The following is a 21428-nucleotide window of genomic DNA, read 5'->3' as shown; positions in this document are numbered from 1 at the left end:
TCTGCTACTCCGTACTATGTGTATGAAGTTATAGTTAGAAATCCCTTCAAGGGATCATCACCTCTACCAACAGCAACTTCTGTAACATGTGACCATACCACTGCTTCTGTTACATATTTTCTACAAGCATTTCAAACAGAGCTTACACAAATGTATGGAAGCAGGGCAAACAAAAGGCCAGTAATGATCATATGTGATGGCTCACTGGTGCTTCAGTCCACTGCTGTAACATTCTGCAGAGCAAGTTTGGAAGACCTTTTGGAGCGATACTTCCAGGTTATCACAGGACAGTTAGACACGGATAACTTCAACATACCCATTCTCCACCGGTGTTTGAGTCACATCATGAAGAACGCAAAGGATCTTTGCAAAAAGAGGTATTTGTGCCAGAGTCTGTGAGTACGATTGTTATTTTTCTGTTTTAAGTATTTCTTTGGTGTTAGTGTTCTTGCCCTTGTAGTTATTGTTGACTTGCTAATTCATCTCTATTATAATTATATTTTGTTAATGTTGTTTCTGCTAATGATTAGACTTTGTGTTTAGTATGCATGCTTATTGTTTATATGCTTTTTTCCACTATAGACTACAGAAACACTACAAATTTGGCACGTTTTTGGATTACTGGCCTGTTCTTCAAACTTGAAAGACATGGATGGCATCATTATAAGTGCAACAGTTGTTTTCAAAAGTCCATGCAGTGGACCAGAAGTGAACAAACACCTGCAGAACCTCAAACTGCTGATCGATCAGACGGGGAATGTGGATGCTGAAGAAACAGACATCCTTCCAGAGGATTATAAGGTCATTTTAAAATTCAGCTTGGATTTCAATGGTTAAGATATTAATTGTGTTCATGATATAGTGTGACACCAATAACATCGTTTGTAGTACATTTCTGTGTTTTTAAAACAGATTAAGACTTTCTTTAAGAATCAAAAAACATTATATGATATTTAAATTTTTATTTCAGACGGCAATAGTTCACTCATCACTTAAACAGCACTTTGCCGAAGTAATTGCCAGTGCCCACCTTGATGTGACTGGACCACCGAATGTGTACTATGCACCAGCATTCATTTCAAGTATTTCAAAGTACTTTCTACCACATGCTACCTTGTGGTCAGGAATGCTGCTTGGTATGTCTTGTTTTGGTCAATCAACACTTATATGTTGTTATTTATGTGCTTTATTGATTAAAAATGCTGTTTTTCTTTAGGAGACCTTGGACGGCATGGGAAAGGCTCAGCGTATGGCTTTCTCAGTAAACGGTACAATCATGTGTCGCAGTTGAAGAAGCAGGTAGAATAAGTTAATACAGTAAAAGAAACATTATGCTGAATTTGGCCAAAGTGTAAATGATGTAATTACCATTTTCAGAACTACACTGAAGACAATCGAACGCAAGGGATCATGGAAAAAAGTCACTGGGACCTGAAAAGGATTCGCTTTGAACGAAGGCGTCTCGCTAGCCTAGATGACTTTGTGCAGATATATCAGAGGAAACATGATGCTCTTCTCCGAGAATATGGCCATGGAGGCAAAAAAAGGAGGAAGGTGAGGTTTGAAGAGGATAATTAACATTTTGGGACAGATTTGGTGCAGTTTTTACACAACGAAAGTCATTCGCACTGCTGTTGTTGAATTTATCCAATCTGTAATGTATATTCCCATTCACATTAGAAATGGTCTGTTTTTGTGCATGCTTTAGTCTAAAATGTCTTTGGTACTGTCGTTGTGACTTTGTGTTATTAAAGAACATTTTACTGCATTACATGTGGTTAGAATGACATTTCTGATGTGATAAATATAGGAGATTATTTGACTAACAACTGTAATTAAACCAAAGACAGGAAGCATTAAGCATTTTACGCTCCAATAAATTTGGGATTACAGTAAATGTCCTTGACGGTTTGCATGTTCGTAATCTTTTGTACATGAAGATCAGATCTAAAAAGTATTGTTAATTATTTCAAAAGTATACTTTTCAGTCTTACCGAGTGGAGACCGAGAAGTGGAAGAAAAAAGTAGAAAACGAAAAGGCTTCTATGTAACTGCTCTGATGGGAAAACGAGTCAAACAGGTATCATCATTTTTTCTTTCATCTATGTCACTAAAACATTTTCTATTTGAAAGCTTGTGTGTTGTAATCAAATTTAAATGTATACTTTGCTTTTTTTACAATTGTTCAATTAGGCATGTAAAAAATACTGTAATCTTACTGTAATTCTCTTTATGCTCCTGTGATTTAATTCATTTTATGTTTATGAAAGTAAATAACGATGTTAACTATACATAAATGTACAGTAATTATAACTCGTCTATGTGTTAAAACTGTGTTGTATACATCAGATAACCATGTTATGTGCCATAATACATTTTAGAATTAAAACATCATTAGTCTTTCACAGCTTTTAGGAAAACTTATGAAAATCATGATATTGTACACTCCACACATGGCAACAGCTACCCATAAAATACTTGATGTTAGTGAAATAATGAGCATTATTGTTAGTTATTGCTGTTGTAGAAGACCATTTATATCACTTAACATTTTGTTCTGTAAATGCAGTAACATATAAACACAGACTGTATATTGTCTAAACCTATGTCTGTATTATAGATGGAGAATAATTTAAGTTCTGCTAAAGACAAACATGTTCATGTGTGTTCTGTAAGTATTCTGTGTTCTTCCATGTAAAGTTGTAATTTTATTATTTTTATAAGGATCATCAAGAAGAACCACCACACTCAGATGTGCCCACAGAGCCGACTGAAGCTGTCACTACACAGGTTTGATGTATATATATATATATATATATATATATATATGTATAAACACAAACCCTTAATTATCATTTTAAAGAGGTTGCTAGTAAATATTTATTAAGGGAACCTTCTAAAAGAAAAACAAGCTTTCTTTTTATTTAAATACTTTGAAAGTAGTTCTCCCGGATGCTCCTCGAAGAAGCCTTGAGAACAACACCACCAATGGCCAAATTACATCCCTGAACAGTGACAATATATTTAGTTTTTAATCATTGGCTGTAGATATTAATATTGTATCTCTGTACTCATATTCTCATAACCTACAGATGATGATATGAATGAAAAAATGTAATTTTACGATTCATCACCCATTAAAAACTGTGGCCACTGATGTTTTTAATTTTGCATATCACAGTCAGTGAGCCATATTTCGCTTCATTGATTATTACTTCTTGGCAGTCGTTCCTATTTTTGATCCGATAATCTTGAAGGCCGGCCATCATACTGGTTCATATCAGGACTTATGTTCGTAGGTTCCTTTGTTCTTAGAGCAACTAAAAAGTTGGAGTTAATTGGGTCGTCAAGAAGTCACTTCATTTCCTCAGAATAATGTCAGTCGGTAGTATTCGAGTAAAAATGAGTGAAAAAGTCCGGTCATGAAAGGCATTTAAACTGTTGGAGTGATTGCTCAATACTGTTTAAAAAAAAGACATTTTAATATCTATCTATCTATCGATCGATAGATTGATAGATGTACATAGAGAGAGAGAGAGATAAATATGTGAGTGTGTGTGTTTAAATTTTAATGTTATTATGTGAACTACAACACTATTCTCTGTAATCTTCATCGAGCAGGCTGTTCAAAAACAAGAGTCATGAAGTGTTTAATAGTCCTCAGATTTGTGATTGCTGGTTATTAAACAGTTTCCTGAAAAAAAGGCAACAATGTTATTGATTATTGATTGAATAGTCTCTTAAAATTATGTCCTTGCACAGGTCAGGGGTGTTACTCTGTTACTATTTAACACTGAGCAGCTCCACGGCGGTGTGTGCAGTGTTGCATTAGGACAGCGGTTCCCAAACTTTTTTCGCTGGGCCCCCCTTTGTTTTACAAGAAAACTCCTGCAGGCAGACCTACCTCAGCACCTGTGCAGGTGAAGCCAAAGGGAAGATTTGCTTCACCATATTTTCTTGTCTTTGGCTTAGAATGAAGTTGGTTTGGAAACATATTCAGCGATGCTTCATCTCCTGCTTTGCGTTTGTGTGGGCGCCCCGTGCTAGCAGTGTCCAAGGGTTTTTCTTTTGTTTCGTCACTTTTCATACCGCGCTCCCCCCCTGCAATGGCTCTGCGCCCCCCCAGGGGGCGGGCCCCACACTTTGGGAAGCTCTGCATTAGGAGTTTAACGATGTTAATATTTTATTTTCTGCATGTTTTCTCCATGTCCAAAGTTTTTGTTCTTTGTCGCTCTCCACTAGATTTGAATAATGCACATGAACATGGACCCAACACTGTGGATGAACCTGTATCATCTTTATGCAGACTTTAAACACACAGACATGCACACAGACTGAACACATATTTCTTGTAGAAGTCTTTTACTGGGAATCATGAGCGCTTCATGTCACAGCCAGACAGCTAGACCAGTGCAGGAACCGAGAGATGTGGCTAGCGAGGAATTAGGAGGCAGAAAATTCTCAAAGTCACTGCAAGGAGGGAGACAGGGGTTAGCAGGTGTTCCAGCCATTACTGCAGTGAGAAAAGTGTGAATTTGAAAACAGTCTTACTTCTTTGCGGGAGCAGGCGAGGCATGGAGGGGTAAGAGATCTGGGAGAGCAACAGGGAGCGTCCAGAGAGCTTCTTGTGCCCGTCATTGAAGTGCTGTTGCTGGTTACCAACCACCAGTTTGTTGGACCCGGACCAATCAACACTGACGGTTTACAGGTGCTGACGCTGGACCTGCCAGAGTAGCGCTCTGCTGTGGTTGGGTAGTTGGGTCAGAGGTGGGAGTGTTTCTGATGTGATGTTGCTTCAGATAAACTATCAACCCAGGTTCCTGAAACATTTCTCCCTTAATAAACATTTCATTTAGTTTTCTAGCGCCTCGCAGAGCCAGTGGGTCTTACTCCAGTCATCTCGAAGTGTCTCGAGAAACTGGTCAGAACTCACACATTCGATCCTCAGTTCACAGGAAGAACAGGTCAGGATGCCATAGCCCTCCATACAACCGTAGCTCACTTAGAACAACAGGACAGTTACATCAGCCTTGTCTTTACTGATTTTAGCTCAGCTTTTAACACCATAATCCCTGCCAGACTGGTAATCAAAGTACATGACCTCACCTTTGTGTGTATTCTCTCCCTGTTTCTCCTCTCTCCCAGCCGCGCGGTTTGTTTACGGAAGTTCGCGCTTCCGGGGAGGGCGTGGCTCGGATGGCCTTCCACCCGGAAGCTCCTCCGCACAGCTGTGGCCTCACCTGCACTTGATCGCTCTGCCATCTGCTTCTAATCAGCCTCCACCTTAGAGCTGTGGTATTTTACGGTGTGTTCACACTGAACGCGATAGACGTGATCAAAATGCGCCAGACGCCCCTAACTCGACGCGTGCAAATTCGCACATCGACGCGTGTCCAATGCGAATTTATCGCGTGTCAAAATATGTAATTTTGACGCGCGTGAACCGGAAATGTGGGAGGAACGTGGGAGGAAGTTGTGACAGATGGTGTCTTTGCTAGATGGCACCTATCGAGCTAGCGTTTGAAGAGAGAGTCTCCCTTCTCTGTTTACTGTAGAGAGCAGAGCAGCGGCGTAAAGGACGTCCTCGCCGTACCCACGTTTTGTCTTCGTCTTCCTGCCACTTTCGTGCGCCTTTTTCCCTCGCGGTGCAGGTGTCTATTTCCGAATGAAGCCCATAGTTATGGGTGTTTTTGTGCTGTTTTTTCTATTGGACGTGATGGTTATCAAAACCAAACATGATAAATTGGCAAGCGCAGGAGACACGGAGGAGATTTGTCAATCAGGCTGCAGAATGCAAAGCTGTACAGTGCAATAAAAAATCAGCGAAAAAGCGAAGCAGTGACGGATGAACACTGTGTGCTGTTTATTAATAAGCAATAAATTCCTATATGACAACATGCATAAAAGCAGAACGGTATTTGTACATCAGTGGGAAAATAGCGGTGGCTTGCTGGCTTTTGTGCGGCTTCCTCGGGTCAGTGAAAACTTTCAAAAGAGAAATGAATGAATTTACCAGTGTTGAGAATAGATTCCTTAATGTACATCAAAGTTAAGCAGAAGAGGAGGGCCTTCAAATCCAAAGACAAAGAGGAGTTGAAAAGGGTGCAGAGAGAGCTTAGGGGACTGATAAGGAATGGGAAGGACAGCTACAGGCAGAAGATGGAGAACCAGCTTCAACAAAACAACGTTGGCGAAGTCTGGAGAGGCCTCAGAACCATCTCGGGCCACAAAGGTCAGAACTCTCTGCCCGGGGGAGATGTGAGGTGGGCAAATGATCTGAGTCATTTGTTTAACAGATTTGATTCATCCATGAGGCAGTCTTCAACATCGGCTGCAGACTCACCCACCCCCACTGCTGCTCTTCCACCTCTGACACCTCAGACACTTCACACCTCCTCTACTCTCCCTGCTCACCACTCCCCACCCCAACAACAGCATCCAACACACATTTAACACAAGGCTCCAGCCTGTCTCTCTCAACCACCCAGGTTAGGAGGGAACTGAGGAGGATTAAAGCCAAGAAGGCAGCGGGTCCAGATGGCATCAGCTCGAGGGTCGTCAGGTCCTGCGCGGACCAACTGTGTGGGGTGATGGAGCACCTCTTCAACCCGAGCCTGAGGCTGGGAACCGTCCCACAGCTCTGGAAAACCTCCTGTGTTGTTCCAGTGCCAAAGACTTCACGCCCCAAGAACTCAACAGCTACAGGCCGGTGGCTCTAACATCCCACCTGATGAAGACCCTGAAGCGGCTGGTCCTGGATCAGCTTCGGCGCCTGGTGAGCTCATCATTGGACCCACTTCAGTTTGCCTACCAGCCTGGCATTGGAGCAGATGATCCCATCATTCACCTCCTACATCGTTCCCTCTCTCACCCGGAGACCGCTGGGAGCACTGTGAGAATCATGTTCTTTGATTTCTCCAGTGCCTTTAACACCATTCTTCCATGGTCGTGAAGGACAAGCTGGAGAACTCAGGAGTGGACCATCACCTCACAACATGCATACTGGACTACCTCACCGACCGACTACAGTACGTGAGAACTCAGGGCTGTGTGTCGGACAGGGTCGTCTGCAGTACGGGGGCCACACAGGGAACGGTTCTGGCGCCGTTCCTCTTCACCATCTACACTGCACAATCTTCTGCTGGGGACAGGAAGAGACTGAACAGGCTGATCCAGAGGGCCAGCTCTATTCTATGCCCTCTGGACCCAGTGGAGGTGGTGAGTGAAAGGAAAATGGTGGCTAAGCTGTCATCCCCATTGGACAACATCTCCCACCCCATGCAGGAGACTCTGACAGCACCGAGCAGCTCCTTTAGTGGCTGCGGCACCCACGATGTGGGATGGAGAGATTTCGCAGGTCTTTCCTCCCCACTGCTGTCAGACTCCACAACAAAGACTTAAACTGACCAAACACACACATCCAGACAATAGCAATAACACTAAGTGCAATACTCTTTTCTGGCATCGTTGTATTATACTCAGTTGTCTATAGCATTTTATTCTATTGTATTGTGTACAGTTGTGTACAGTATATTATTCTTATCCTATTCCAGTGTTTTTCTAATTTTTGCTGTGTAGCTTTGCACTGTCCACTTTTTGCTGTAACAAAACAAATTGTTACAGTGTGTGTGGAATTTCCCTCACCATACCCCGTGGAACCCTTGAACCCCTGAACTCCCTTCACATTCTGTATATAGTCACTCCATGTCTTTTAAATAAACCATCTTTGCACTTTTTCTCAAGTCTGCGCCTGAGTCCATTCAGTCAAACTTGACAATAAGCCGTCTTCAGCAAAAAACAAGGCAAACAGCCAGGACAATATGAAGACTATGAAGACCAGATGACTTCCGAGCACTAACAAACAAAAAGAACTCGAATTGCGTCACAGAACGCATCCATGAATGACCCACCGCAAAATGTAGCTCATAAAAAAATTAATTTAACAAAGAATCATGGCCAAAAACTCAATATAATAATCTACATGTGGCGAGGCGTAGGGAGCTTGCAGCTGCAGGGAAGGCGGACGGACCTGAGCAACATCCGGAATCACGCCTCGCCGGTGTTCGGCTGGCGACTGAAAAATTGCAACTGTGTGTGTGGTAAAAAAGCTGAAAAGCATGGAAATGTGGATGAATCTGCCGTGTGAGTATTACGGTGGTGCGTCCCCATCCTGGGTGTTATTGTACACAGTTCTAATGCACATTGTATCCTGAAAACAGAAAAAGAGAAGATGAAAGAGACCCCAAAATAGTTTTTTGTCTTTCTATTGTGATCTTGGTCTCAGAATTCTTGCATCCTCTAATTTAGGTTTGTTTTTGTGTCAAAACAAAGAAACAAACAGGTCTGTTTAAACTGATCCAATCCAGGTTAAAACTGAACTGAGAGGAAAGGTTGACTCATGAAGTATTAAACAGGCAGATGTACATACATACTAATAAGGACTGTGTATACTGTCAGTTTTGGTTGATATGATCATGGAACTTTTATGGTCACTATGCAGCTGCTACTTTGTTCAGAGACAGTGGAGACTGAGTTGAGTCTGTTACAAGAGCTGCTCAGAGTGTGTTTTCCCTCTGTGCTAAGCACACATAGGCCAGGTCACATGATCCTGGTGGTAAGTTACATTCACATTATTTCACTGCACTGTGCAGCACTTGGTCACAGCTAACTTCACAAACTCGCTTCACTGCTCTCAGCTATAGTAAGGTGACACATGCACAGCCTTTAGTTTGCTATTGTTTTTTTACATTTTAAGATGTGAAGTTAGCCGTCAAAACCACACCAGGGGAAAGCTTCACAATTAGATACATTTGATCTACTAAACCTCACTTGCATTATCGTGGCCAAGCCAGTCATTAACTCTCAAGTCACTGTGCATTTATAGAGCTACTAGTTTAATATATCATAATATATCATTAGCACTGAAAGACCTGGAGGGTCCCTACGAAGCAGATTGCAAGCAAGAATTGAAGATGAGCAGTGTGATTTTAAGTACACAGAGTGGAGGCTGACTGGCTTGAAGATGACGGCCAAAAAGATGATTAAACTGGAGTAATGATGTCAGCATTGAGTTTTACAGTGTGGGACTGAGATTAAGAATAGACCAACAGCCAAAAACCGGGAAAGCAAACGAGTGATTACAGAGGTTAGCTATTGAAATTACACTTAGACTTCATGTCTGTAGACAGATGTGAAGTAAACAGTCTGCACCAAAACTTATGAACAGTAACAAAACCAGCAACTGAATAATGACTGTGATAAATATTCGAATACTACAACAAAGAATATATAATACTGTATAAATTTACTGACATGTCTTTTGTAAACAGCCTTTTGTAAAAGCTTTACTTGAAAAATAATATCACACTGGATTTTAATGATACCCAGTTTTTGTTACTCAGTGTCAGTTTGCACTCGTGCTCCTAAAAGCACCGTCACTGTCAGTCTGACTAACTGAATGTATAAAAGCACAGCCCACCTCTTTATGTACAGATCACTTTTACTGAAGCACAGTTCAGTAAGTAAAATAGTAGTGTTGTGTGTCACAATGATGAACATGAAAGCAGTTTTACTCTGCACCTTCAGTAAGTACATCTGTCACTTTTTTTACATTTACTTCTATACAGTAATCCAGCAGGACTGAACCTTACGTACATGTCATTAATGCTCGTTGTTTGTTCCAGGTTGGATCTCTGTCTTAGCCTTCGAGCTTCACACTGTGGAGGTTCAGCCTGGTGAAGAAGTCACACTGCAGTGCTCCAACCTTAGCAGACTTTATGTTCGCTTATCCTGGTTCAGAATGACAAACAGAAAAGGAAAGATCTCTTCTATGTTCAGCCCTGAGAGCAATGCGACTTTTCATGAAGGATTTCAAAATAGCAAATTCAACATGACATCCAACACCTCTGTGCTATTTCTTGAGATCAAACAAGTGGATTCATCTGACTCTGGGCTGTATTTCTGTGGTGAGGACAGTTCTGAAAAGTTAATAGTTTATGGTGCAACAAATTTAAAGGTTCAAGGTAAGATTGATTTTTTTTCCTCTGTTGATTCATTAGCAATAATTAAGATATGTACTATTTGTAGTACCTGTCAAAAAAAATAAGAATACTCTTATTTATTGTTCCAATTATTCATTTTTGATTAAATAATGTAATTTAGTTTTCTTTCTTGTAGAAGGTAGATCACAAAATCCATCCACTATGATCCTGGGCAGTTTAACTGTTTTCCTTCTCCTGGTCATCATCGGTCTGATTGTCAAGATCAGGAAATTTTATACAGGTATTTATTTAGTTAAACTTAAACTAAACATGCAACAGTTTTGAGTGAATAACTAACAGATGTAGCTTTTCTATCAAATAGCTGAAGATGACAGACAGAATCCACAACGCAGTGAGGTAATCTATTTTAACTGGAGATTCAGATTGATTGATTTATATATTGTCTGATTCAATCATTCATCAATTAACATCCACTGGTCACCTGCAATCAGTCTTGGGTTAGGTTGAGTTCTGTTACTGAAAATGTACATTTTTAGAAAATCAAAGATCCAAATGAATTTCAAATGAAACATTACAGTCTTTGTGTCGTCTGTATTCCCAATAGGGCAGAATTTTGTCTAACCCTACACATCAGAACAAAAATCAGAAGGCCTGTACCACAGAGAGAGCTGGAGCCAAATGTTGTGTACGCTGCTACGAGATAGACTCACAGGAAAAGCAACACAAAAACTCTCTCAAACATTATGTTGTTAGTTGATAAAAATAGTGTGACTGATGGTTGATGGGGGGCGAGCTAGTGAGGACTTTGATGTATAGCTTAGATTATCTTATAGTGAAAGTGAGTGAGGCTCTGCTGTAGTGTAATCGTAACACAGATGTAGTTTACCTTGTTTGACAGGAAGAGACTCATCTAATCTCTGAGGCTTATTTTACAGGCTTTGTTGCTGGTAAAAGTCCTGCAGCTTTGTACAAGTATGTGAGGCCAGACTCTGCATCAGCTTTTTTTGGTTGTTTGGTTGGTGCAAAGTCTTGCCACTGTGACATCCACCTGCCAGAGCTACAGACTCTTCTCTGGGCAGTTAAAGCTCTAATTAAATTTTGAACTTGAATCTTAATGCAAAAATGCATGTATATAATCACACATAAAATCTCATTAAAGCTGAAGCAACAGACTTGCAGGTTGTAATAAAACATAAGTCATCAAAATGTGTTTGAGTTTTTTTCTGGTTTGTTCACAACTTATGTGTAAAATCAAACTGAACTACCATTCTGTATGAACAGATATAATATATTTATTGATGAATTTTGTATAATCCTCTGGCTATTGTAAACTCCATGTAGAGAACCCCACTGTCATTTTTTTTAATAGCTTCCAAAAAATGGAATTTCAGAGTAACATGGCCATCAACCTTGCCATCAATAACCTTGCTAGCCTTTTTGCCATGAAAGCCTTTTTACAATTGAGATGGTGTGAGCATGAGCAGTGAGTCCAGCCTGGGTGATCCAGTCATCCAGGACGATGGTGACAGGAGGGCAGGCAGATGAAGCGAGAAGGCAAACAGAGCATGAAACTGTGGCTTGTGATGCACAGCAATCACCAGCGTCCAGGTAAGTGAGAGTGCAGCCAGGTTGGAGAATTGGAGATCCATGAAAAGACACAAGGAAATACAAGGTAAGCATAAAATAGAACTACGAAACTAGAAGTCCAAGCACTAACATGGGTTAGCAGATGAACTTGTGAAAACTAGTTCTAAAGAGATGACTTTCCATTTATCTAAAGCCAAACTTAGCATACTGTGATTTGATTGCCAGGCTTCCATCCCTGACTGCTTACCATTCCACATGGAACTCAATACGATATCATGTCCAGTTTGTCATGTCACTCTTTCAGGCTGCATCCAGATATGTGTTTGCCTTTGAGCTCAGCATCAAAAACAGCAGAGTAGCATTCCCGGGTCAATAATTAAAATCACTGTCAAAGCTGCTGTTCTGCATCAAAAGCACAGGGTTGTAGCAATACTCATTCAAGAAAGGACTTATTTTACCCCAAGCAAATCTTTTCCTAACCTGTTGTGTAAAGCCAATGAGCTCAGAAAAACAGTTCAACAGTTTGTAGATGAAGGAACATTAAAGCAAGCATGGTTAAGAGCAATTTGAATTGCTTAGTATGAGTACAGCCTTAATGTTTGCCAACAACAATGTCAACAGTATTTTCCTTTCTTTTCTTTTTTCCAAATTCATGTAGTCAAGTTTTAGGATAAAACACATAAAAGTGATTTCAGTTTACTGTTAATTTTGTTTAACAGTGACTGTAAGAGTGAAATACAAAGGGCGCAGCTTTCTTTCCTGACCGTCATGAACATGCTACAGATTGTGCCCCTCCACCCACCATCTTCCGCCATGGTGAACATTAAGCTCTGCATTAAAACCACATGCAAATAAGCTGTGTTGCTTTCGCACAAACGCTTGATGTCTTTCTTTTTGGCTGTTTAGATCAACAGCTTTAATGCATATAACCAGAAGTAAGAGGATCTGTTGATGGTCATTTAGCTGTGGCACCCCACCATAAGCCATCGTCCATTGGCCGGCCTACCCCACAGTCTGAGAAACAAGGCAGTGGGATAATGCAGCATGTCACAAATTTCATATGATCTTGGACTGCTTTCATCAACATGACTTGAATGGTTTCCACGGTCTCCAAATATTAGACATGATTCCATCATTAAATCTGCAGCAGTGAAATGATGCTGCCTTAACGTGCATGAAAGACTGATTTTAGCAGCTTGCTGAATCTATACCACAGCAATGTTACCACAAAGGTGGGTGGGGAAGTGTGGGGTGGGAGTCCTCCCAGGTAAGGTACACCTAATAAAACGCCAAGTAAGAGTATTTGTATTTGTATGTATAAGAAAGAAACTACTCATAATCTAGTCAGTGGTGAATTTATATCTCCTGTATTCATTACGATTTTGCTAAACTAATTCCGATCTTTTATCTTCTGTCAAATCTGTTAATGCATTTTATTTGTCTTCTACTAATATATTACAGGAAAACTGTGCTTGGAAAAAAAAATCTTGTAAAGACTTGATGACAATGTTGGCCTCAGTCTTGGTACATGCTTTAAAAATCTACAATATTACATGCTGGGACGGAGCTTCAAAGCAGTGAGATCACAATCCAAAGAAGTGGTGAAGGTGTTAACAATGCGTGTTACGAAACAGGCAAAACACACCTCATTCATTTTAGTGCTCCTGCAGATGTTTGTGCGGCAACATTTTGTGGGCAAGTTATTGTATCTCAGTGGCGAGACAGATAGAAGTTGTTCTTTATTGAAACTTCCTTAGTGAAGCTCAGTTATTAAGAACAGCGATGAGCTTTATTATGAGAACAGCTGTACTTCTCTTCAGCCTTGGTAAGTACTGGCAATGAATCTTTCTCCAAATGATTTTCATGGTTGAGAGTAATGTTTTACTTAATAACCAGAAGCAAGACTGTATTTATGAGCTACTAAAACTGTTGAGGTCTATTATGTATCTGTATTGATCTTAACAGCTCAGAACTGCATTTCTTTGCTGTTTGTTTCAGGCTGGATCTTCTTCTCAGATTCTCAGACTGTGGAAGTCCAGCCTGGAGAAAATGCCACACTGCTGTGCTCCAACTTTTCCAGTTTTCCTACTCACACAATCTGGTTTAGACTAGTCAACCAAACCTTGCCTATTTGTATTTCATCAATTTATAATTTTGCTCAGCCCAGTGTTCTCTGCAATGGAACTGAACGTGAAAAAATTGAATTGACATCCAACATCTCGACTATCTTCCTCAAAATCAAACAAGTGGATTTTTCTGATTCTGGGTTGTATTTCTGTGGATTTTATACAAACGGACACCCAGTGATCGTCAACTCAACATATCTAAAGGTTCAAGGTAAGAATGATGTAACATTTCATATGAGAGTTAACCACAGGAAACAGATGTGTATCTTGCATCAACACAGTCAGATTGTAATGCAGTATTGTGAAGATGTTGGATCACATTTGAAGAATCTTTTCAATTTTTGCACAAAATGTGTTATTCAAGTCAAATGTGGGCATGTCTCTTGTAGAAGGAGCTGATGAAACAACTAACCTGACGAGCTTAATTCTGACCGCTGTGACTGTTGTTCTTACTAAGGTCATCATTTGCCTTGTTGTCAAAATGAGGCTTCAGACAGGTACTGCTCAGGAACTCGGTCCTATCTCTTCATGTTTAATTTAAAAAGTCTACTTATGCAATTCAAAAACATAGTGAAAGACAAATTTATAAGAAAATTATCTTGTTTCTTTTTACAGAATCTAGTATCAAGTATCCATATTGTAGCGGGCCAGGGCTGTTCGGGGATTTGTTATGGACATTTATGTTCTGTTTTGCAGTTATGTTTGTATATGTTGCCATGGTTACGGGTGACGCTCGCTCTGTGTGTTTCCGGGTGAGAGAGCGCCATTTTGTGTTGTTGTTGTTGTGGCTGGCCGAGCGGTGGTGTTAGCGTTGTATGCCCGTCTGCCTATGCTAATAAACGGCTGTGCTCCCTGGCTAGCTCACGGAAGCAAGACCAAACGATACCTCTGTCTCCTCCTTGTCTGAGCTCGCCACAATATATATGGATACTTGATACTGTTATTACCTGTAGTCTGTGCACTTGTGTAGTGTGTGTTTTAAAAGAGAATATAGTTGTGATTGCTTGCAGCATTATAATATTGTGGTAATGGGTGTAAGGATACAAAATAGGCCTGGGATGGAAACAAAGAACTGAGGTGCAGGGCAGAAGGACAATCAACCCCCAGGACAGTAGCAAGAGTTACTGAGGGTGAGGAGCAGACAAAGGGCAAACGGACACTACCATAAAAGGAGATGGGGGTCAGGGTGTCAGCACCCTTGGCCACTGTACTAGTGTATTTCCATTGTGGGGGTGTTTACTGTAGGGGGGAGGAGACCAGAAGTTATAACTGTAACTGTTGTGTTGAGTTCTTTAGATCAGCCTTTAGCATAGGACTGCATAGGGATGCAGTGTGCTGATCTGCAGATGCATCTGTAAGAATAATGGGTAATAAAAGGTTTGTGTAAAACATGGAAACATCTCAGCGTGATCTCTACCAGGACCAAAAGAATCGCAGAGACCGGCATTGTCTCAACACCAGGTTGATCTCTTCACATATCTTCCTCCAAGCTCGTCCTTTATATTCCTGTCTCGGTACAGAAAGCAGCTGGTGTCGTACAGCTACGGGTTGTTTGCTACAGCGTTGATTAGACTTCCCTCCATTGAAGAATGAAGGGCTTTGGCTGGATCTGCCCCTTTGACCTAGGTCAGAGCCACGTCACCAGGCTCCTGATTGGTTGTCGCCGTGTGATTTGACGCTGGAGTTCAGATTTTTCCAACTCGAGCGGTAGATGCGATACGCGCCTATGCACAAAATGCAACACAAAAAGTGACGCGCGTGGTTTTATTCATGAGTCAAACGCACCAGACGCGCTGCTGTGACGCGCGTTTCACGCGTTTTTGCATTTTTGCGACGCAAATCTGCTTCCGAATTTTTGCGGGACCCGCAATCGCGTGTCATCGCGCTTCTACCTTGACTTTACATGTAAACCTGACGCTCTGGTCGCGTCGGTGTGAACACACCGTAAGTGCGGTGCAGGGTGTGATTTCAGAAAACAGTGGGCTTGTTGGCGGTCGCACAGGATTGTTGTTCCCTCTTTACCTTCTGTTTTTGTTCCTTTGTAAGGTAAAGACTCTACAATAGTACAAAGAAAACAGAGACAAAGTTGAGTCTCTGGCTATGATTCCTCTCCAGTGTGTTGCTCGTGGTGTCCTGAGATAATGTTTTGATGGGACCGCTCCGTGGTGCAGATCGGTGTCCCAGTGAGTGAGAATTTCCTCCCCAGCTTTTAAAGTGAGCCCAGTCTGTGGTTATGGAGTCATGGATTTACACACTTGGTGCTGTCTCAGAGTTCAGTGCTCTCCAGATGTGTTGGGGTGTTCCAGGTCATGTTTTAGAGCATGTGCTGACCAACATCTTCAACCTCTTCCTGAAGCAGTTGGTGGTCCCCACATCCTTCATCATCATTCCCGTCCCCAAGAAATCAGAGGTCTCAATGTTCTGGCTGAGCAGGAGAGGACACTGCAGTGACCATGACAACCAACTTATGCATCCCACTGTTGCCAGGAAGAAGGATCATATGAGGACAAACAGCAGAGCCAAAGCAAAGAGATCATCTCTCACTCATGGCTCTACTCCACTTTCACACCACCAGGGGGTGCTGTAAGCAGCCTGTTCTACAGGGGCTTGGTCTACAGGGGAAAGTAGCTGTGGCCAAAGCCCTGGCTCCACACATCAGGATCCAAAACCAAGACTGAACAGTGTGCCACCATCACCTGTAGAATGTCACACCCTGGTGTCAACACAGGTAATGGAGACATTTCATTGGCCACACCCACATCAGAATCAGAAACTTTATTGTCATTGTCACAGGTACAACGAAATTAAGAATGGTCCCCGATCATTGCATCATCCCTAGCAATATCAAAATATAAATAAAACAATAAAATTCAATAAATAAAATAGATAGAATACTTAAAATACTAATAAGACGAAACAGTAAACATTCACATACATTCCCACATACATACTTCAGACTGTGCATAGATTAACACAAGAGTGGCGTGATGGACATTTTTTTGCAGTATTCAGATGTGTTATTGCAGCTGGATAAAGGCTGTGTTTGAGTCTATTAGTCCTTACACTGATTGCCCTGAACCGTCTGCCTGAGGGCAGCAGTTCAAACAGGGAGTGGCCAGGATGTGAGGTGTCTTTTATGATGTTTTGGGCCTTTTTAAGACAGTGGATGTTGTGTAGATCTTCCAGTGTGGTGAGAGGGCAGCCAGTGATCTTTTGGGCGGTGTTAATGATCCCTTGGAGTGCTTTCCTCTGGGCTCCTGTGCAGCTAGTGTACCAAATGCAAATGCAGTAGGTCAGAACACTCTCAATGGTGGCTCTGTAGAAGGACACCAGCAGTCTCTGTGTGATGTTATTCCTCCTGAGAATTCTCAGGAAGTCTCTGTTGGGCCTTTTTCAGCAGCTCGGAGGTGTTCACACTCCAGGAAAGGTTCTCCTCTATGTTGACTCCCAGGAAGCGGAAGCTTGCCATCCTTTCTACACAGTCCCCATTAATGAATAGTGGTTGGATCTCTGCCTTCTTCCTTCTGAAGTCTATTATGAGTTCTTTGGTTTTTGAAGTGTTGAGGAGGAGGTTATTGGCCTTACACCATGACGTCAGCTGCTCCACCTCGTCTCTGTACATAGACTCGCCACCCTTGGAAATGAGCCCCACCACAGTGGTGTCGTCTGTAAATTTCACAAAGATGTTGCTGTGGTGGCGAGGAGTGCAGTCGTGTGTGTATAGAGAGTGGACTGAGCACACAGCCCTGGGGTGAGCCAGTGCTGAGACTCAGGGCTGAGGATGTGTGATGGCCAACTCTGACTCTCTGTCTACGGCCCGAGAGGAAGCTATAGATCCACGTGCAGGTGCTATATGGAAGCCCCAGGTCTTGTAGCTTGGCCACCAGTTTGTGTGGAAGGATGGTGTTAAAAGCTGAGCAGTAATCCATGAAGAGCATCCGCACATAGCTCCCATGCTCTTCCAGGTGTGTTACTGCAGCATGGAGTGCTGTGGCTACAGCGTCTTCTGTGGACCAGTTTGCTCTGTAGGCAAACTGGTGTGGATCCAGGCTGCAGGAGGGCTGCTGTGATGTGGCTGCGGACCAGCTTCTCAAAGCTTTTCATTACCACTGGGGTGAGTGCCACCGGTCTGTAGTCATTCAGGTTGGTGATGTGGGGCTTCTTAGGCAAGGGGACTATGGTGGAGGACTTCAGGCAGAGTGGGACAGTTGCTTGTGTGAGGGATTTGTTGAAGATCCTGGTGTAGATCCCAGCCAGCTGTTCTGCACAATCCCTCAATATTCAACCTGGCACACCATCAGGACCAGCCGCCTTCCTCGGGTTAACAGCCTGCAGCATGCGCCTCCCCTCGTGCTCTTCCAGGGTGAGGGTGGTGTTGCTGTGGGTGGCGTGTTGCTGCTGTGGCTCCAATACCTCCGGTACCATGGTCTCAAAGCGGGCGAAGAAGATATTCAGCTCCTCTGCCAGCTCCAGGTCACCGTCCGCAGCTCCGAGATTGATCTTATAGTTGGTTAGGTGCTGGATGCCTTGCCACACCTGCCGGCTGGTGTTACTCTTCAGATGGTCCTCAATCCTCCTCCTATAGTCCCCCTTCGCCTCTCTGATGCATCTCTTCAGGTTGGATCGGGCTGTGGTGTACTGATCCCTGTTGCCAGTCCTGAACGTGGTGTTCCTCTGCTTCAGCAGCTGCCTGACCTCCCGGGTCATCCAGGGCTTTTGGTTGGGATAAGCCTGGATACATTTGACTGCTGTAACAGTGTCTATGCAGTGTTTTATAACACAGTCTGTGAACATTTCCAAGTCCTGATGTTCAAAGATATCCCAGTTAGTCCTGTCAAAACAGTCCTGCAGCTGCTGAGAGGCGCCCTCTGGCCATATGGTAACAGTCTTTGTGATGGTAGGAGCAGTTTTCTTGAGGGGGGCAAATGCAGGGATTAGGAACAGTGACAAGTGGTCAGACTGACCCAGATGTGGCAAAGGTCTGGCCCTGTAGCCCATTTTGATGTTGGAATAAACTTTTTCCAGAATCTTGTCACCCCTAGTGGCACACTTGACGTGCTGGTGGAATTTTGGGATTGCTGTTTTTAAGTCTGCATGATTAAAGTCTCCTGCTACGATATGTACAGCGTCAGGGTAAATGCTCTGTTTATTATTGATGTTTGTGTGCAGGAGTGCGATCGCCGAGTTAGCATTAGCATCAGGTGGTATGTAAACAGCTGTTATTATGACAACGGTGAACTCCCTAGGTAGGTAGACGGGCCTGCATTTGACAGTCAGATATTCAATGTCCGGTGAACAGTGACGGTCTGTTATCACTGTGTTGGTACACCAGCTGTTGTTCACATACATACAGAGCCCCCCTCCTTTGCGCTTACCGGAGTCCACTGTTCGGTCCTGTTGCTGTGTGGTGTAGCCTGCTAGCCTCAACCCCGAAGGGATAACAATCCATGGGGAGCCCGGACTCCTCGCTATTTCCACCGGTATCTTGTGTGAGCGGACAAATTTGCTGGTCACGCTCTCGCGGTAACTTACTCCAATCTTGAGGAGATCATGTCGGCTGTAGATGTTATTCGCTTGACTGGTAGAACACAAAAACAAACATAAGGCGTACAAAATTATCCAAACATAGCATAGATCGGTGGAACACTGAGCTGCTGCAACTATGTGCGCCGCCATCTTTGGTGTTAATGAGAAGTCATAAGGAGAGGCGCAATAACAGGACTAATGGTTGGGAAAAGACAAGTGGTGGTGACAGTGGACTCATCTCTGTGCTTGTCCTGCTAGACCTCAGTGCAGTAGAAAAGAAAGTGGTGGATCTATGTTTCTGAGTGTGGGGCCATCAAGAGGCCACAGTATTCATAGAGGGGCCAAGTATTACTCCAACAGCACGTACAACGCTCCTTCTAACTGCTGTTTCCTTCTTATTTCTTTGTATACATGCAGCTCACACTCGACTGTGACTCCTGACCGTGTTTATGGGCCAAATGTTTTGTTCTTTACATCGTCTTTCTTCTATATAATTGTTAAACATTTAATAAATATGTCTACAAAAAAGATTTTTTAAATTCAGACATTTCACACAGACACCCAAATGATTTCTGACCTGATGAAGGAGGACTGAAGGTGCTCTTGACCAGCTTCTTCTTCTCTCCCTGCTCACTGTCAGCAGCTGGCAGGCTCAGGTCCTGCCTGAGACTTTTCATCTATCAGTGCCAAAGAATATGGGAAATAGCAACGCACAACATGCACATTACAAAACAAGTACATGAATCAGCATTACATTCATTAGTGAAGTGCTGACGTTCTTTCCTAAACTTTGGGCCTTAATTAACATTACTGTTAACTAATGTTTGCTTTGCTTCTTAACCAGTGAAGCACCGAGGGGCTTTCTGAGGTTCCTGCTCGTAAATGCCCAAAATGAGTCGAGTATTTCTCTGCGACTACAAACTCTGTTTTCATCAGAGGTGTAAATATTACAGCACTGTGTCAGAGTCACTGAGGCTGGAACACAGAAAAAGGAAGTAGATGTATTTATTTTTAGATTTTATTGCCTGGAACCACTTTACAAATATGCTTTGGGTCACAATCAGCTCCAGAAAACCAGGAATCCACATATGAACATTATCTGTGCAAAGATTTATGCTTCTGAAGGTAAACAGTGAAACCTTACAGCACTAAATGCACAGATAGCCAGGCGTTTCACATTTTGGTACCATCTGCCAGTTTTAATTTCTTAGGTATTAAAGAGCAGAAATGATTTAATTTTATTTACATGCTTAAAAATGTTTGCTTTTGAATATTATTTGAAGAATTACCCACTCAGGCACTGTGGGCCTGTTTCCCTTTGCATAACCGAGTGTTGGAAACGTGCCTTTTCTCTTTAAACTCTGAGGGGCTGTAACTTTGGCTTCTATTGGCAGATTTGCATGATTGACCCTCTTTTTAAAATAATTTTAGCCACGAGAATCAAGTTAACATCACCGTTTTTACGTCATGTCCACCAATCAGAAGTTGCAGAGCAAAAAATACACGTAACCATAAATTTACAACACTCACCCTGGTCCAATCACATGTCTGTAGCCAGGCAAAATTTGTGATTTTTGACGGGAAACGGCTCTGAGGCATTGTGGGAGATCGAGTGAGGAGGGGAAAGTTCTGGAGTCCCGACTGGATGTTCACACGTTGGAAGGAGCGAATTTTACCTTATATTTTATTGAACGCTGTGCATATTTGTGGTCTGCTGTTTCAGCTGGTTCGATGAATTTTGGTCGGAGCGTGATGAAACTCGCAGTTTTGGAATCTGTCAGATCTCAGCTTTTAAACAATGTTTTGCTAGCTGCAGTTTTGCACTAACGAGGCTGCGTTGTGTTTGTTGTGAAATGACGTAACGGCTCCTAACGGTTTGTTGTTCTTGCTGTATTTGGTGGTTGCAGAAATGGTTTAAAGGAGCTTTTAGCTGAGATTCAGTTTTTTTTAGGTACCACACACGCCGGGACTTATATTACAAAGCTCGTGTTACAGTCGATTAAACGGGATCTCTGCACCGATACTGGGAGCACTGGGGCTCATTTAATGTTTGTCAGACTTCAGCTACATGACAGCTGTGGGTAAATACAGATTTATGACATACCAACAAACTTCTCAAAATGTAGACTCTAACCAGTTGTTGAAAAGCTTTCATTGCAGGATGTTCAAATCTTCTTCTGTAAGATTT

General features: G+C 42.4%; 1 protein-coding gene and 1 long non-coding RNA gene across 2 annotated transcripts; one reads left to right on the top strand and one right to left on the bottom strand.

Moving 5' to 3' along the window:
- Positions 1-325: 325 nt before the first annotated feature.
- Positions 326-2795, top strand: LOC100711899 (uncharacterized). Its single transcript, XM_025900019.1, has 7 exons — positions 326-395; positions 583-801; positions 971-1136; positions 1217-1299; positions 1378-1554; positions 1977-2080; positions 2725-2795. Exons 2-6 carry the CDS (start codon positions 649-651, stop codon positions 2049-2051), a joined length of 654 nt encoding a protein of 217 aa, XP_025755804.1. The 5' UTR covers positions 326-395; positions 583-648; the 3' UTR covers positions 2052-2080; positions 2725-2795.
- A 1356-nt stretch (positions 2796-4151) lies between these two features.
- Positions 4152-5658, bottom strand: LOC109195362 (uncharacterized). Its single transcript, XR_002056995.2, has 3 exons — positions 5107-5658; positions 4552-5001; positions 4152-4470 (listed from the first exon to the last, which is right to left on the bottom strand). It is a non-coding gene; the product is annotated as an uncharacterized LOC109195362 (long non-coding RNA).
- Positions 5659-21428: the final 15770 nt, after the last annotated feature.

Source organism: Oreochromis niloticus, linkage group LG3 (assembly GCF_001858045.2).
Source record: "Oreochromis niloticus isolate F11D_XX linkage group LG3, O_niloticus_UMD_NMBU, whole genome shotgun sequence".
NCBI lineage: Eukaryota > Metazoa > Chordata > Actinopteri > Cichliformes > Cichlidae > Oreochromis > Oreochromis niloticus.
The sequence above is the reverse complement of the archived record's forward strand: the minus strand, read 5'-3'. Positions and strand labels throughout refer to the sequence as shown.